Source organism: Garra rufa, chromosome 12 (assembly GCF_049309525.1).
Source record: "Garra rufa chromosome 12, GarRuf1.0, whole genome shotgun sequence".
Lineage (NCBI taxonomy): Eukaryota > Metazoa > Chordata > Actinopteri > Cypriniformes > Cyprinidae > Garra > Garra rufa.
The window spans coordinates 42,692,820-42,712,712 of NC_133372.1; the positions used below are offsets into that span (position 1 = coordinate 42,692,820).

At 35.6% G+C, this 19,893-nt stretch overlaps 1 protein-coding gene across 1 annotated transcript in view; it reads right to left on the reverse strand.

Moving 5' to 3' along the window:
* The window catches only part of LOC141347616 (uncharacterized), a 33,459-nt gene extending 22,865 nt beyond the window's left edge, over window positions 1–10,594 (reverse strand). Inside the window, exons 1-4 of the mRNA XM_073852604.1 lie at window positions 10,536–10,594; window positions 8,369–8,448; window positions 6,481–6,620; window positions 1,676–1,916 (exon numbers count right to left, since the gene is read on the reverse strand). Of these exons, the coding sequence (XP_073708705.1) occupies window positions 1,676–1,916; window positions 6,481–6,620; window positions 8,369–8,448; window positions 10,536–10,594 (520 nt within the window). The remainder of the gene's footprint in view (window positions 1–1,675; window positions 1,917–6,480; window positions 6,621–8,368; window positions 8,449–10,535) is intronic.
* Between the last annotated feature and the right edge of the window lie 9,299 nt (window positions 10,595–19,893).

Sequence of the window (19,893 nt, forward strand, 5' to 3'; positions counted from 1 at the left end):
ATTCAGAAAATACTTAAAACAGACAGAAAATCATGTATTATTTACAATTTTTGCGAGAATAAAATGTTGTATAAAATCAAGCTAACTGTATATGAACAAATCCCTCTATAAAACTTTCAGGATATAGACAGGAATAACAATGTAAAGTTTGGTGTGTGTTAGTGCTACTGAAGTGGAGATTTATGGCTCAGTGTAGAAGAAAAAACTCATTTTGAGAAGACAGTCTTTGAAAATACATATTGTAATTGAAATCTATTGACACAAATAGGTAAAGTGCTATAAAAGAAACACTTAACAGTGTCTTTTGGGTGTTTTCTTTCCACAAGTCTAAAAAAAAAAAAAACACTTTAGGAAAAACCAAAAAGCTCAAAATATCAAATATCAAAAAGTAAAAGTAATTAAAAGTATAATAAAAATAACATGTTTAGGGCCCTTTTCATTTTTTTCCCCACCATATGTTTTATTGTTGCCTGGAGATGGTCATGTATTTATGTCCTCATTTAAAGTATGTGTGTAGTAAACAAAACTATGCATCTACACCATACATTCATATAGAGACATGCAGAAATGCCGGATTCATATTTAAATAGTCATTTTGCAGCTTAATATTCACAGTTACTAGCCCATATCATGATTTAAGTGTAATTAAGTGACAAATGCCGTGACATTCCGCATTATACAGTAAATTCCACTTTTATGACTGGATTCTAGTGTTGGGCGATATGCAAAATTTTCATATCGTCCTATCGTCAGCCTGTGAGATCGCCGATACACGATACTATCGTGCTAATTTATTTAATAATATGTAAATATGTCAATATGTAATAAATTCCTTATTCGTTTTGTAAGGGTAGTGCATGTGACGTGACAGTTGTGCGTGTACAGAGCTGTGACGGTAGTTCTGTCAGAGAGGTTCAAGTTTACTTTCGGTTTCATTCTCTGCTATCTTCAGGGAGCGGTAAATGTGCATGCGTGAATGTAAATTAATCTTTCTTTACCCGTCATATGGCGATAATGTTACCACTGTATGTCTGATCGTTGTCATCAGTTCATGTTGTACTTCAGTTCATATAAAATGAGGAGAAGCGATGTGCGTGTAATTCACGTGCGTATCTTTAGCGCCATTTTATCGCATCGTAATTCTAGTTAACGCATACAGATAATACTGAAATGAATGTTTATGTTTACTATATACAGACAGATTCTGATATATCGTATTTAATTCAGCCTAAACCACATTTTACTACCTCTGTTATCCTAATGACTGTCTACACTTAATCTATGTACACTGTATGATGAATAAATGTCTTACCCATTTTCACTGCACACATCTGCGGCGCAACGCAGCCACTGTATGCTTGTGTTTACCGCGGCAAGTTTCTGAGGCATCCTAGAACCGACTCTCCACGCCACATTGCTAAAGTTAGGTGCCTTTTTGACGCATAATAATAATAATAATAATAATAATAATCTTAAAGTCTTATCGTCACAGGCATCAGCAACAGGCGATATCTCTGACTATCGTGGATACACGATACTATTGTCTATCGGCACAACCCTCCTGGATTCTGTGATTCCGTCCTTGTTTTCCACAACGTGGACATCACAGGGCCCTAGATTTTACATGTTTCTGCATTGCGATGAATGCATATGATTGCATTGCAAGCTCACTTACCGTACATCTTTCCCTCATCTGACAGGATGATCTTGCGCCGACCGCAGGGCGGATATATAGCCAATGCTTCCTGAAAGCTCTGCTCGATGTCAGGGCTCCACACGCCTTCGGCGTCTCCGTCCATGGCCTTGTCCAGCTCATCACCCCCATCCTCCAGCCCCTGCTCCGGGCTGCCGTTGGCACTCCACTTGTTGGACGCAATGGTGCCGGCTCCTACCGGGCCCTGCCACGAGCCCCCACACTACGCAAGTACTGCGAGAAAGAAACCAGGAAAGAGAGGGAGAAAGAAAGAGAACGTTATTTTATTGTGGACATAAAGATTAAGCAAATAAATCCTCATTCAAAACCGCTCCCTTCAGTTAATTTTAGGCACGGGCTGATGAAGACAACAGCAACTGTGACTCTTATTACCATTTCCTCTTCTCGAAGCCTTCCAAAACGACAAATGAATTTTAGACATTATATAAAGCTCCATTTAAAAGGATTAGATAATTAGGACTAGCCTGCAAAAATGCTTGTGGTCGGGCGCGCGCGGTCCAATGTGGCCGTCTAAATGTCTGAAAATGGTTAAGGGATCTTAAGCGTTTTTCAGGCTGCCTCTTTTTCGCATGGTATTGTTCATGAGGATCGGGTCCCGGGAGTCACTGGTGTGCCCACATATTTCATTCTTTTATTTCACTTTCTGCTGATGTTGACGAAAAAGCGCAGCTTGGGTAAATACGGCCGACTCTGATCGAGACCTTCCTTTGGGGATATTCAAACGCTCTGGTTACACGCACACTGAAAGAATAAGCTTGACTTGGCAGCCCGAAGACACCGAATGAGCAAAACAACGGCGCGGAGAGCGCTGGAATATGTGAGCGGCCTTAATTACTTTTCGACATTGCAAGCCTTCAACACGGTCTTAAGCTGCAGAGAGGACAATTAGCAATGCATTTCCAAAGTGCATTTGCCTCTCAGGTGACACACAACATCATTCATCCCATGCAATCATCCCATGGATGTTCCAGAGAAGTTACATAATGTCTAATCCTGCAGTTGAACCGCATTGGTTTATCTCAAATACACACTTGTCTGTATCAGTTACAAACTGCAGACCTTTAACCTCAAGCCTGAACTACACTGTATTATAATACAAAACAGTCAAAATTAAGTTATAACCGTTATATTTAGAATTAAAGCATGGAAAACCGAGAGGCTACAATGTTAGGGTGTTGTAGGTGATTCACATTTGCTTGCTAAGGTGATTTAAGCAGTGCTCACTTTTATGGAATAAACATTAACTTTGTATTTGGATAGTATTTGTATATTTTTCAGCAGGATTGAATTTACACTTTGTGTAAACATCCAGTGTGGTCGGAAAAGGTGTAAAATGCAAATCACTTCTTGCATGTTACATGAAAGGTTGCATTAACGGAAACATTTCCATCATTTGCCAAAATGTAAACAACATTGACAGATACATTTCTTTCTTTTTTCTCTTTTTTTTAACAAAACCCTCTGTAAAGCAAAAAGGAGAAAATGTCTGTTTGGAAAGAAAAATGAGGGAAATACATTGTAAATGCAATTGAAAGAAATACTTTGATAAATGATGAGATATTGTTGATTTAAAACGGTTGTGCATTGTTATTTCATTATAATTTATACACTACTATAGCATTTATTAATGTTTGGCATTAAATTTTATTTTAAATATATTCAATATTCATCTTAATTTAAGCTCAAGCTTAAGTAACTTCATATCATTTAATACATACATTAGTTTTTGTTTTTTTAATATAATTTTATTTTTATATCTAAATTTATATTTATAGCTTTACATTTAGCTAAGCTTTTAGATGAAGTAATATTTGCTCCAATGACTTTTGGGTTTGGGTATTTTGGGTTTTTCCATCTAACATTATATTTTATTTTAGCTTTATTTCAATTAATAAAAAATATTTTTCATTAATTTTATCAGCACAAATGGCGTTACCAATGAAATCACCAGCTAAATGCATGCATGCACACAATCACAAACTTTCAATAATGCTCACCACTAATTATATCTATACGCAGTGATTTCTGCTAAATAAAATCACGTAATGTAAGAACAAACTAGCAAACTTCTCAGAAAAAAAAAGCATGACTGCATGCTCTGAAACATTTCCATCATTTACCAAAATGTAAACATTGACAGTAGGGCTGGTCTAAATACCATTTTTTGAGCTTCGAAGCTTCGGTAGTATTCAATACCGAATATTGGACGCTTCGGAGGGAGGGGCTAAACATATTCTTCTTTCTAATAAAGGCAGGGATCTCTGTGTGTCTGTCTGTTTGCATTTTTATTATGTCGAGATTTTTATATCTAAATTATTTATAAATAAATATACATTATCTATAACGTTTGTGTATATAGGCCTATATATATATAAAATACATATGTATATTATTTTGAAACCCCAAATAAATGAGGCTCAAACATTAACAAACGTACGTGTTTATTTGAGCACTTCTGTCAGTAAACAAGCAGTCAACAAAACGCTAAAATAAATCAAATAAATAATACATTTAAATTTTAAACTAGCCTAAATAAGAATGTTAAATAGACTATTCAACAAACATTCGTTGCAAAAATTCCTAAAACCTCACCCGGACCTATTCCGACATCTCATCAGAATTACTGGCCCGAGTCCGACTGAAACCGGTCTTTTTTCCCTTTCACTTCCCCATTACATAGCTGCTGTTTTTAATAGCAAAGTGATTACATTTATTTTCGTTTATTTAGGTTCTAAAGTTAATTTAGAAATATATTTGGAACACTTTTTATTTGTTATATTCAAGTTTTTTTTTTTTTTTAAAGTGACGACCAAGCGGCCAGCAGCAGAGAGATCAATTTAGCCTTCTCAAGTCATCATGATTTAAATTAAAATCCATAGATATAAAAAACTTAAAGCATATCACAATATTAGTTTAATCATTTAACCTAGATAAATGTGTGCTATTAGGCTCTTATTCGATCGTTTGTGCGGAGAGTAAAGCTGAAGCCTCTTTGCAGGACATGGAGGCGCTGGTGCGATGTGAAACTTCATTTTTGCTCATAAAGGTAAGAGTATTATATCATTATATACTGTAAATAACAAATTTAAATAATTCAAATTGAAAACAAAATTCTTTCATTAGCTATAGGCCTAATCCATAAATATGCATTTAGGCAGTAAAGGCGTGTTCATGAGCAGATGGCGAATCAGGATCGTCAACTTTATCTTTGTGTCAAATATTAGTTTATTAATAAATAATTTGAATATCTCCTTACTTTTTTCCCCTGACACATTCATGGTAATTATTTTTGCTGGGGCTTTGCGGTCGGCTTTAGCCTACTGCTTGCATTTGAACGCGGAGGCGCGGTTGTCATTGCGACAGTCACAGCCCTAGTTTTGCTTCCAGCATTCAAGTGGGCCCGACTGTACTTTAGTAGTGTCTCTCAAATATTGCTCAATCTCTCTCTCTCTTCTTCATTCATAATTAAGCGTGAATCAGAACCGTTTTGCGGGGGATGCAAGGTGTATGAAAAAAATAGAACATTCGAATCTCAAAATTTAAAATCGAATGCCAACCCACCGAACGAATATTCGAATAATCGAATATTCTGGTCCATCCCTTATTGACAGACATTTTATTTAGTAAAGCAAAAAAGTAAAAAGTTGTGTTTGGACAGACAAATATGGGAAATACATCACAAATGCAATTCAAAGAAATAATTTAATAAATAATGTGATGCTTTTCAATTCAATTTTATTTTTAATATGTTCAGTGTTCATTTTAATTTTAGCTTTAGTAACTTTATGTCCTTTAAAAACAATAATTACATTTTGTTTTATAATTAGCTAAGCTTTTAGTTTGTTATTTTAGTTTTAATAATTTTAGCACATATGACTTAGTTGCCAAGGTTTATTTTGGGTTTTTCACCTAATATATTATATTTCAATTAATGAAAATGATTTTTCATTAATTTTGCCAGCACAAATGTGACCCTCGACCACAAAACCAGTCTTAAGTAGCACAGGTATATTTGTAGCAACGGCCAAAAATACACTGCATGGGTCAAAATTATCAATTTTTCTTTTATGCAAAAAATCATTAGGATATTAAGATCATGTTCCATGAAAATATTTTGTGAATTTCCTACCGTAAAAATATCAAAACTTAATTTTTGATTAGTAATATGCATTTCTAAGAACTTCATTTGAACAACTTTAAAGGCGATTTTCTCAATATTCAGATTTATTTGCACCATCAGATATTGTATCTTTCTTGACCAAATATTATCATATCCTAACAAACCATACATCAATAGAAAGCTTATCTATTCATCTTAAATCTCAATTAAAACAAAACAAATGTACCCTTATGACTGGTTTTGTGGTTCAGGGTCACAAATGGTGTTACCAATGAAATCACCAGCTAAATTCATGCACACAATCACAAACTTGCTGCTCACCACTAACTATATCGACACACAGTGATTTCTGCCAAATAAAATCACATAATGTAAACACAAACAAACTTCTCAGTAAAAAAAGGCATGACTGCATGCTCTGAAAAAGCTCTCCATTTAGTCTGTGTGTGTGTGCACTAGGGGAGAGGGTGAGAGACGAGTGTGTGCACGGGGAACGCGGAGAAGCCGTTCTATTGGAGAGTTGGGCTTAAATTCCAGACATGTCCTTATTAAGGAAGTGCGGCGTTAGTTCTCTCTCTCCCTCTCCCTTATGTCAACCGAGCCCCCTCTCGCTCTACCCTCTTCCCCACCCTGCGCTCCCAAGCACTCTGCCCAAATAAGGAGAGGCGAGCAAAGGATGAGGGGAGGGGGAGGTGAAGGAGGGAGGAGTGCTGGAGTCAAGGGGAGTCGGGGGGGACAAAGCAGGAGGGAGGGGAGGACTGACCAATTTAGACATCCATTCGGAGTCTGAAAAACAGTGGGATTGTTTTGGACAAAACGCAACATCAGCACGCCCGGGGATTCGAGCGTTCTCGACACATTTCTGATAAAGACAGAGCTAGTAGTACAGCGGGAAAGAGGCCTGGACGTGGCTTATTATTACAAAATACTAAAACTAATACTATATTTGTATACCATTGGACATTGACTGTAAGGTACTTCGAAGAACACTGTGGTTTTAAGATATTATAAACATTTACAAACCAGCAGTTGTAAAACAAGTTTCAGGGAAATTATTTTTTTTGTTTTTTATTTAAATAAAAAAAAAGAAAAAAGCAAAACAATTAAAATGAATAATAAGTATTTTAAAATTATCAGTAAATTTTAAAATGATTATCAACAATAAAAGTATTGCAATTTTAATTATTATTAAAAAGGGAAAAAAACATGCAAAAAAAGTGTATATTTTTTATATATATATATATATATATATATATATATATATATATATATATATATATATATATCTCATGCATCTGTGTGTGTATACACACACACACACAAACTGCAGAGAAATTATATATAAACATGCATAATTAAATAAATGTGTGTGTTTTTGATAATGTGTGTTACTGTGGACTTTGGTAAGTGAATACAATAAATAATTAAAATAATAATAATTATTATATATTTTATAATTATATAATTATTTTGTTAATAATTAATCATTTTAATATTTACTGGTAAATTTAATTGTTAAAAAAAAAAAAAAAAATTAAAAAAAAAAAAATATATATATATATATTATGATTATTCTTAATAGTTTTAATACTTTTTCTTCTTTTTTTTTATTTATGTGTTATTGCTTTAACATTTTTATTTAGTTTTATTTTATAATTTCCCAAAAATGTGTTTTATAACTGCTGGTTTGTCTCCTTTCTTTTAAATGTCATTTTCTCCCTCAGTTTATTTCTCATTACCATGCTTAAAAAAACAGTCCCATGGCATTTGCATAAAAATAAGCCATGGTGATTTTCTTCGACCATGATGATAATACCAAGGCAAGTTAATATTTTTTACGTGTTAAACAACACTTTTTATGCCAACCCCAGTGGTAGCAAATAATAAATGGGAAAAAAGCAATGCATTCAAATTCACTAAACTGTGTCCTGAAGGAACAAAAAAAAGAGAAACAAACTAGCAGTTGCAAAACACACTGATGCAATGCCTTGCCAACAAAGAAAAAAAAAAAAAAGTTTATTTTTAATACTAATTGCGACGAACATCTGGCAGCGCGTTCTCTCTCTATCTTACCCTTTCATCTCAAAGCAACTTTGCAAACATGAACTTTCAGATTCTTTCAAAAAGAGACATGGCAAGCGAGCAAGAATAAGGCCAGACGGACACAACGGCAAAACATCTGTTGCAAAACAAACACGCTCATCCTGCGACGCTGAAGGCCATTTCGGCTCTATGTGATGCAGCTGATGCAAACACAAAAACTTAATTTTCCCATAAGGCAGCTGGGGCTTCACTTCGAATGGCACGGTACACATATTCTCAGTCCGACACGGGCGCGCAACCTCCTCTTTCCCGCCTCCTCTCTCTCCCTCCCGAACCAAACAGAGCTCTCAGTCAGTATATAATGCCGAAGAATTTCCATGTGGTCCAGGAATGTAAATAATGCAGCGAAAGCCACGCAGCGCACACATTCATTCAGACGCCCATTGAATGAACACAAGCCCTCCCTGCCCACTATCTCACAGAGCTCCAACACAGTACGTATTGTTGTCGGATGAAGCACAGAGTTGGCTCTGGCACCGATTCTCTGGGTTCACCGGATTCCTCGCGATCTCTGTAGGAGAAAGCCCAGGGAAACTTACTTTAGTATGATCTAACATCAATTACAAAACATGGACTTTGAGCCAGTTTTTCCCCAAGCTGACACTTCTTAACCATGGAATCTGGCATGGAATAATGGAGCAGTTTGGGGGGGGACTCGAGTTGCCAGACCATTCTTACCAGAATCATAAAGACTTAGTCATACGGCCGTTCCAGGAAAGGGGCACTGATTGAGGTTTACTTGGTGGCCTTTTCGGATTTTCCTCTCAGCGAGGTTGTTTATGACTCAAAGTCAGACATTGTGGTCACACACAAGGCGCACATGTACAAGAAACGGAGGACTGAACTAAAACCGAATGGTGATTTCATGACGTAGCACATCAAATTGCACAACTGATATAGACGCTTTTCAGTGCAGTTAACTGATTTAAAGTTTTACAAAATACAAGCTATTATTTCAGCTGCAGGCATGTTGATTAAACAGCGGAAATAATTGCTAATTACCATCATAAACTGTAGTTTAAGTACAATTTAGCTAGTACGCATTGTGTACTGCTGATGAATAATAGCCATAATGAGAGGGAGAAAATAACTGATAAAACATTAATACACCTAATGTGCACCGTTTGTACTTCATTATGTACCATTAGCACTTAAAGCTTCCCGATTTGTCAGGAAGTAAAAAAAAAAAAAAAAAAAAAAGAATTAGAAATATGAAATTATCCAGTATGTAAATTTTATTTCAACCAAAATTACTAAAATAAGCAATTATAAAAAGTTGTATTTTGAACCCAGTATTAGTTATCAGCTTCAAAATATAATTTACATTTTAAAAACAGATAACCAATAAGTATTGAATTTATGAAAATCATTTAGTAGACCTACTATTAACTATTTAAACAAAGAAAAAAATAAATAAATGTATATGTATATTAAGGTTGTCAAATGATTAATAACGATTAATTGCATGTATGTGTGAGTATTGTGTATATTTATAATGTATATATATACATACTCATACATGTGTATATATTTAAAAAATATTTGTCTATATATATTTAGATATACATGTAATTTAAATTATAAATACACATTTATATTTTATATATAATTTTTTTTACTAAAATAAATACATATGTGACCCTGGACCACAAAACCAGTCATAAGGTTAAATTTTACAAAATTGAGATGTATACATCATATGAAAGCTCAATAAATAAGTTTTCTATTGATATATGGTTTGTTAGGATAGGACCATATTTGGCCGAGATACAACTATTTGAATATCTGGAATCTGAGGGTGCAAAAAAATCAATACTGAGAAAATCACCTTTAAAAGTTGTCCAAATTGAGCTCTTAACAATGCATATTACTAATCAAAAATTACATTTTGATATGTTTGCAGTAGAAATTTTACAAAAAAATCTTCATGGAACATGATCTTTACTTAATTTCCTAATGATTTTTGGCATAAAAGAAAAAGCAATAATTTTGACCCATACTATGTATTTTTGGCTATTGCTACAAATATACCCCAGCGACTTAAGACTGGTTTTGTGGTCCAGGGTCACATATTATGTAAACACAAACTTATATACTTTACATAATAGATTTTTATTTAAATACAAATATCAATAAAAGTATATTTAAATAGAAATCTGACATAAACAAAGAAACAAAATGCCTGTTAAATAAAAAAAAGTTTAAAATATCTTTCAAGCTCTGAGCAAACCTTTAATATATTTTAAACAAATTACATTTTTATCTAACAATATGCAAACCAACTAAAGATCTGACCATTTTTTATCAGTTTAAATATCAATAATACAGTTTAAAGAGTCACGTTTATCCTTAAAACATTCAAAAAAAAAAAAAAAAAGAAAAAAAAAGTACAAAATAAACAAAAATACAAAGTTAAAAATTCACATTTATCAGCCATCACCAAGAAAATGCCAGAGTGTTCTAAGGAGAAATCAAGTTTCAGCTTAATCAGAGAGAGATTCATGAGTCAATCATGGGATTTAATCCAACTCTGGACTTTCCATTATCTCAAAACAATATTACGAGAAGTCCCGCTGTCACAATAACAATCCCATTTACGTGAATGTGCTAGGTTTGTCAAAGAAGCTCTCTACAGAGCTCATCCTGCATCTCCACATCTCGGTTTTTATAAAGTCTCTTCCAGTCTCAATAAGTCATCTTATTACATTTCAGGGTCTCCGCTAACTGTCAGAGGAGCGGAGGGACTTTCCAGCGCATGGAGCGAGCGCTGGAGTCCATCTGCGCGTTAGTCATCCCAGGCGGACATTTTTGGCGGGAAACAAGCGAGTGGAGGATCCTGTCCAGGAGGGAGGTCTTCACGCTGTCCTGCCAGCAAAATAAGGGATGCGGGGGAAGCTAATGGGAGCCTACCCTAAAGACCAGAACCTACCTTTTGTTTTCCCTTCTGTTGGACACTCCCATCAGATATGAAACCTAAACATAGAGATGTAGGAGAACTGGAGGGATCTGAGCTAAGGTATCACAACTGTCCTGCATAGGAACCTTCAAGATCCATGAAACCTTTCCAAGGATCTTTAGATTTTTTTAAATGTTCTTCACTCTTAAAAATAGGTTCCAAAATAAGTGTTTATCAGCAATGCAACAGAAGAACCATTTATGGTTCCCCAAAAATGTTTCAGTGAACAGTTCTGAAAAGAGACTTTTTTTTGTTTTTAGTCTGAGGAACATTTGGAACTTTTTCCACTATAAAGAACCTTCTGTTGCATGGAAACATTCCATGGATGTTAAAGGTTCCTCATGGAACCATCAATTGTATTGAAATGTAAAACTAACTGAGTGAAGAACATTTAGTGGCATTAGTGATTCTATAAAGAACCTTCAGCATCCATGGAACCTTTATAGTGGAAAAAGGTTCTTTAGATTTTGAAGGTGTTCCTAACACTAATTATCACCAGAATGGATATTCTATGGCATCTAAAAACCTTTTAAATTTTAAGTGTTTAAAGGACCTTTTGCACCATGGAAAGGTTCCCATTGATGTTGAAGGTTTTTCATGGAACTATCAATGCCAATAAAATAATTTAAATGTGTAGCCTGTACTCTTAAAAATGAAGGTTATTTTAGTGGCATCAGTGGTTCCATGAAGAGCCTTCAGCATCCACAGAACCTTTCCAAGGTTCTTTATAGTGGAAAAAGGTTCTTTAGATTTTGAATGTTCCTAACACTTCCTAACACACAGGTTCTTTGAGAAAATCAAAATGGATCTACTATGGGTTTATAAAGGACCTTTTCCACAATGGAAAGGTTCTATGACTGTTAAACTTTCTTCATGGAACCATCAATGCCAGGAAAAGAACTTTAATGATGTTTAAAAGTGCAGCCTGTAGTCTTCAAAATAAATGCTATTTTAGTGACATCAGTGGTGAAGAACCTTCAACAACCATGACAACTTTCCAAGGTTCTTATAATGGAAAAAGATTCATCAAATTTTTAAAAATATTCTACACATTCAAAAATGAAGGTTCCAAAAGGGGGATTTAATAGCAATGTCATAGAACCATATATGGTTCCCCAAAAAACCTTTCTGAAGAACCATACGTAGTCTGAAGAACATTTTTTTTATATAAATAGCCTTTTATGGCATGGAAACATTCCATGGATGTGGAAAGTACTTTATGGAACCATTAATGCCAATAAAGAACTTTAATTTTTAAAAATGAAGGTTCTTTCGTGGCATCAGTGGTTCCATAAGGAACATCTAGCATCCATGGAACCTCTCCAAGTTTTTTAAGAGTTTTAAAATGCGATTCACTCTTGAAAATAAAGGTTCTAAAAGGGGTGTTTCTCATCAATTCCATATTAGAACCATTTATGGTTCCCCAAAGAAGTGAACATTTTTACCTTTTTCCACTATAGAGAACCTTTCATGGCATGGAAAGGTTCCAAGGATGTTAAAGGTTCTACATGGAACCATCAATGTCGATAAAGAACCTTTATTTTTAAGACTACACTCTTAAAAGTTATTTGAGGAACCCAGAATGGATCTTTTAAAGCATAGATGCAAAAACCTCCTTTTGGCACCTTTATTTATTAAGAGTGTAGATGGTACTCTTAAAATAAAGGTTATTTTAGTGGCATTAATGGTTCCATGAAGAATCTGCAGCATCTATGGAAACTTTCCAAGATATTTTATAGTAGAAAAAGTTTCTTTAGATTATTAAAATGTTCTGAACACAAAAAAAAAAATATTCTGTTAAGTACTGTTTTTTAAATGTTCATAACACTAAGAAAATTGTTTCTTTTAAGAACTGTTCAGTTAAAAGTTCTTTGAGGAACTCAAAATGGTTCTTCTACGGCATTGCTTTGAAAACCCTTTTGGGACCTTTATTCTTTAGGAGCATATAAAAGACCTTTTGTGCAATAGAAATAGAATATTATGGTTCGTTGGATGTAAAGATTCCATAAATGCCAATAGAAAAACATTCTTTTTTTAATAGGTGTAGCCTGTACTCTTAAAAAGTTGTTTTAGTGGCATCAATGGTTCCATGAAGAACCTTTGACATCCATGGAACCTTTCGAAGTCTCTTTAGATTTTCAAAATGTTCCTAACACTAAAAAAAATGGTTCTTTTAAGAACTGTTCAGTTAAAGGATCTTAGAGGAAGCCAAAACTGATCTACTATGGCATAGATGCATATAAAGGACCTTTGCACAAGGAAAAGTTCCATGAATGCTGGAGGTTCTTCATGGAACTATCAAAGCCTATAAATAACCTTCATTTTTAAAAGTGGCATCAATGGTTCCATTAAGAACTTTCAAGAACCACGAAACCTTTCCAAGGTTCTGTAGATTTTTAAAATGTTCCTAACACAAAAAAAGGTTATTTTAAAGGTTAAAAGGTTCTTTGAGAAACCCAAAATGGATCGTCTATGATGTTAATGCAGAAACCTTTAATTGGAACTTTTATTTATAGATAGATATATTTAAGAGTGAAAGCAAAATGACCTAGAATTGAATCTTACAAGAGTGAGAATTCCCTTTTTTAGTATTCAAACTAATGCACAAAGCACATTCAACAATTGTCCTCCAACTGTTTTTCCTGTCGAACGCAGCTCAGAATGTGAGATTTGTTAGGAAACTGTTGCAGCTGGAACACTTGTTGGCAATAGTCGCCCCCAGGGAGCAGATCCCTCCGGGCAGCCTCCACAACACACCCGCCCTTCACTCACGCAAGATCGTACACACCGAATGCTCTTCAGTGTACTCGGCTCCTTCTCGAAAAACACACACACAGTCAGCAGTGAGAGAACAACAGGGCTGGACAAGTGTAGCAGCAGCTGCTGGTTGGGTTCAGATTACAGATAAAGACGTTTAGAGCGTCTCCTTCTCATCGTCCGGCACTGATTTCCAACTACGGCCAAAAGCACATGAAACGGACTTCCTACTGAAGAGGAAACTCACGTCAGTGAGAAACTCATTCCTTACTAGTATGATTCATCAAAGCAGAAGATAACCTGTTAATCTAGGCTGAGAGAGTATGACTCATCCTATTCTTTGGAAGCTGCATCTTCCCAGCATCACTTTTGCCTTTTGTGGCTGGCAAATGAGAATCATTAGAAAGCACTAACTTGATTTATCTGGCAACGAATGCGGTATATGCAAATCTGATGGGTGGGTTAATCAAAATCTGAAAATGTGATTGGCTGTTTTACAAATTTCAGTGACTGTTCACATGATCGTCGCGGCAGTCCAAGTCTGAACATGTCTGAAGGAAAGAATAAACGTGGGCCCAAGAGTGACAAACGTAGGCAAACCTGCCATTCGCTCTAGTTTGTTTCTCTTTTTTAGCTTGTTGGCTTGGATGGTCTTCACGCCGTTTATGGCCTTCAGACCTAAGGCCACACACCAGGAACTGACCATCATAAAACCTATGGGTGGCCAAACTTAGAAGATCAACTAAGTTTGACTAGAACTATGTGAACTTTTTGTTTTATCAGCTGAAAAGCCTAAAATAACAATTTAATAGAAATCAGCATACACTTAATGTACAAAGATACATTAAATGTTTAAATGGTTCCATAAAGAACCTTGAACATCTGAAGAACCTTTCTGTTTTACAAAAGGTTCTTTGTGGCAAAATAAAGTTCTTTAGATGATAAAAAGGTAAGAAAGACATGGTTCTTTAAAGAACCTTTGACTGAATGGTTCTTTGTGGAACCAAAATGTTTTTTTTTATGGCATCGCTGTTAAGAACCTTTTAAGCACCTTTATTTTTTTAGACTGTTTGCCCAATAATCAATAAAATACCAATATTAAATTTTTTTTTCTACACAATTATACAATCTAATTTAGTTTATCCTATGTATAAATACATTTTATAATTAAAATTTAAAATGCTAATCAGAAATTGAAAAAAAAAATGCTTATTTTGAGATTTGATAAGATTGTAGTGAACTGTTTTGAAGTTTATTTTTTAAAGATAAAGCAAGTAAGCATCAGATTACAACAAAAGAAAGCTAAAATGTAGAAATGTGCATGCATTACCCAATACTGATCCTTATAATGAATAAAAAAAAACTTAAACAATAAAAAAAAATATATATATATATATATATATATATATAAAATATAAATAGTGCATCTAGTAATATGCATTGCTAAAAAAATTCATTTGGACAACTTTAAAGGCGATTTTCTCAATATTCAGATTTTTAAATAGTTTAGTATTGTCCGAATATTGAAAGCTTATTTATTCAGCTTTCAGAAAATGCATATATGTGTGTGTGTGTGTTAATTTTTTTTTTTTTTTTTTTTAATTGAACCCTATGACTGGTGGTTTTGTGGTCCAGGCTCACAAATGTGAATTCTTGCGTTACAGCTGCAATAAAAAATCCTCACTACTGAAGGGGGCAATAGAGTTACCATTAAATATTTGCGGCAATAAACAAGATGCATTTTCAATTGAGCTGTAAACATTGCTCAAAAAAATTACCGTGGTAAACAAATGAGAGGTGAAGCCATATCATTTACATTTGGACACGTTGGAACCATGCATGATCAAGTTTGTTTAGCTGTTACTATTTGCTTACACATAATTGCTTAGATATGTTCAGAGCCTCAGATATGATCTTAATCATGTTTGATAGCATTTAATCAAGTCCGGCAGGTCAAAGCTCTGACTTCCAAGAAATAACAGTTAGTTTTTGTTTAAAAGTCTCGGAAAAGTCAGCGGCGAGACATCGCTTCAACACCCTTCCAGGACTATTAGATTGTCTGAAAGAGTAAACATTTTTGGTCTCGACATTATCTCTTTTTCCCCAATCGCATTCATTCACCCGCTCGCTTGCTTGCTTTCTTTCCCTCTGTGTTTAGCTCTAATAAATTCTACCCTTCTCCTCCAATAACTTCCTCTTACTTCCTCTCTGGCTCAGCACTCAGGAAACAATCAGAGCTGTTGAAGAGCCTTAGAGAGAGAGCTGCCGAACCACTCGACAGACGAGAAAAATGTAAAATTACTAAGACAGAGGGTGAATTTAGGGATAAAAAGCTCTTACTCGTCTAAGAGTGTTAAAATGCCTCTTTTAGGTGAACAGAAGCACCTTGTGGAAATAACTCTTGACGCATACGGGACAGCTAGACATGAATCTCTGAGATATTAACGGCTCCCAATTCCTGATTTTCGACTTTATTCACCGTGGGTGACTTTCCAGGACGGCCGTCTGCTCTCAGATCTCTCCATATGGTTTACTCTAGTCCTGATTCAGTCAGCAGAGGAAAGACTGACACAAAGAGCGCGGCGCGTGCCAGAGGACTCGCTCGAACGTCTGATTCAGCACTTTCCGCGGAAAATCGTCAGGCGAATTTGTGAAGGAGTGCTCTTGCCTGACTTGGTCATTTAGTGGCTGAGGCAGGGGCTCGAGCCAAACCCCACGAAAACCGAAAAGACATGCATAAGGAGACAAACGCTCACAGGACTCTCGGGACGCCAGAGAGAAAGAGGCCCCATGTGCTGATCTCTGAGTCACACTTCTATGCCAAAACCAGATGAAGACATAGATACAAGCTACTCAGGCACATACAACAACAAAGATTGGGTGTAGAAACTATGTTCTACCATGTAGAAACGGCAACACGCTGAATTAAAAGATCTTGCAAAATGTACTCCAAAAAAATCTGTTTTATTTACTTTTTAATTCAGAAAATGTTCTTCAAGTTTCTTGATGATTAAAATTAGATGGAAATTTAGCTTAGAGATTTCCAAATCAAATATTGCAAAAGCATAAAAGACAAATCACCACCAAAAAAGCTAAATCAGTTGGTTGCATTTAAATTTTAAACAGTAATTTTGTTTTAAAACTCCAAAACTAGATGCAGTTGATATTATGTGACCCTGAACCACAAAACCAGTCATAAGAGCCATTCTTCTTAAATTGAGATTTATACATTATCTGAAAGCTGGATAGGACAACATTTGGTCGAGATACAGCTATTTGAAAATCTAGAATCTGAGTGTGCAAAAAAAAAGAAATACTGAGAGAACCACCTTTAAAGTTGTCCAAATGAAGTTCTTAGCAAAGCATATTACTAATCAAAAATTAAGTTCTGATATATTTATGGTAGAACACTGGCAAAATATATTCATGAAACATGATCTTTACTTAATATCCTAATAATTTTTGGAAAAATTGATCAATTTGAACCACACAATGTACTTTTGGCTATTGCTACAAATATCCGTGCTACTGACGACTGGTTTTATGGTTCAGGGTCACATATAATCAAAACAATACTAGACTTTTATATTTAACAAAGAAAAGTAAGTGGTGCAAAACACAATTCTAGGGTGTTTGGGGTAATTGCTAGGTGGATATGTACTGGTCCAAGTCAAAGAGTCCCTCCTTCGATGTAAATTTAGGGGAATTTTTCATCCGTTTCATCACATGCCAGATGAAAGTCAGTTCTCTGACAGTAATACCACACATTTCTTTTATATGCCCCATTATATGTGACCCTGGACCACAAAACCAGTCATAAGGGTCAATTTATTGAAACTGAGATTTATACATCATATGAAAGCTGAATAAATAAGCTTTCCATTGATGCATGATTTGTTAGGACAATATCTAGCCGAGATACAACTATTTAAAAATCTGGAATCTGAGTGTGCAAAAAAACAAAATATTGAGAAAACCACATTTAAATTTGTCCAAATTAAGTTCTTAGCAATGCATATTACTAATCAAAAATTAAGTTTTGATACATTTAGCATATGAAAATGTACAAAATATCAACATGGAACATGATCTTTACTTAATATGCTAATGATTTTTAGCATAAAATAAATAATTTTAACCCCTACAATGCATTATTGGCTATTGCTACAAATATACCTATGCGACTTAATGGTTTTGTGGTCCAGGGTCACATATGAGAAACATCAATCTGCATGGCACAAATGGTCCAAGAACTTTCAAGATCATTTATTTACCAGCATGTCATTTCCAAACGTATGACTGGCTTTCTTCTGTGGAAAACAAATGATGATATTTCCACTAATTGGGCTTTGGAACTACATCAAATTCTATTAATACTTATGATTTGGGGTTTGAGCACTAAGTATGAGTTCATTCATAGTATATTACCTTTGTGATATGACAAAAATGTTAACAATGTTCACTGTAATCACACTCTGGTAATCACATGAAAGAGCTTCTTAACAAAGAATGACAAACAAAAGCAACCACCAGACAGAAGGCCAAAAATAATCAACTTGCCTTCCTTTTTCCCAATTCAGATCATTAGATTAGCTGCAACTCAGGTGCACGTTTGCACGGAGCGTAGCTGACTGCCGCGTGAACCCCGGTGCGCTGCCACAAACAGTCGGTTTCAAGAACAACTGGAAAGTTTAGCAACTTCAGACAGACAGAAACAAAGGCTATACTGTTCTAGCCCACAGCTCGCCCCTCCCTCGAGTCAAAAACGGCCACGGAGACCAAAAAAATCGTATCTGCCAATGCCTCGCGCAGGAAATGTATGTAAACAAGTGTCCCGAGAGCGGGCATTAATTCTCAGCGCAATGTAAACACGCTTTCATAGGCCGTCTCTCCATCATAATTAATAAAGCACAGCGACACATTGTGTGTGCTTTGGCTCGCGTCTCGCCGCAGGCTCCTTCGAGCGTGAAGTGGAAAAGGACTTTAATTTGAAAGGGAAAAATTTAATTTTGGGGAACTGAAGACCGTATAAAAATGTTTCCTTCTGCAAACACGGGCCGGCGAGAAGGCCAAACGGCAGCGCATCGCGCGGGATGTTCTCTTTCTCTCAAACGCCTGAAAACACACACACTCAGCTAGATATTTGTTCAGAGCTCTGTTGACAGACAGGTAAGTGGTCACCATTTGGAGAGCCACTTCTGCGGCGGGTGCTAAAAGGCCGCTTCAGTCCGCACAAATGGAAAGAGGCTCATTACGCTCTCAGCTGGGCCCTTAACACAAACCAGCTAAAGGAACTGTCAAGTGGCCAGCAACATAAACACATATGGCACAAACAATCTGCTCCGATCTCTTGAAGAGGATACGCTCTGGACTTGTGCGTTGCATTGGGAACTGCTAGAAATGCTGTGGAGATGATTGCAAACTTCAAGACTGGTTTGGGAACGTGATTGAGAGCTCAGTGCAAAAACAAACAAATCATTAAAACTGATTTGTTAGCTTATTAAACAGTAAAGCTCTATTTAGCGCGAGAGAGCAAAAGCAGACGTCGAAATGACGTGTCCTTGCTCGGTAAAGCCTGACAGCGAAGGGAGTTCAGGGTTCGTTTGTGATGTCTGAAAAAAAAGAAAATGAGAACAGCAAATTTGCAGCTGAACAACAAATGTGGCCCATCGCGAAAGCCATAAAAGGCAATGCGCGGCATCTGTTTAAATTCACCCAAAAAAGCAAGTTTGCTTTAAACGTGTTGCCCTCAAAACAGTCGTGTATAAACGAACATAGAAAAATCACCAAATAAATTGTATTATGTGCCATTTCCAATTTGCATTATATAATCTATGCCTTGTCATCTGTATAAATATCGGCCACTAATGGCTTGAGCTTGCATATTTACCCGAGGAATAATATTTCTCAAAATATATTTCCGTACCGCAGCGGCTTACAGTAAAGTGCACATATCACGTAAGTGTCAAATACCAGGACAGGTTGCCTGGAGTGCATGTCACAAGCTAAACTAGACTAAACTTCCTGTAAAAGACTGTTAAGAAACCGTTGCTGATCAGATAATGGGGTAACATCTCAATACATTTTATTAGACAAATATGCAAATGTCTTATTGGATTTGTCTCCGAAGCAAAATGTAAACACAAAACTAGAGAAAGCAAATTGGAGGACAATTTAGTTACTTCCACTGTTGACTAAACAAGAAAAACCACCTCAACATCTGGTGCACATACTGTCACTTTA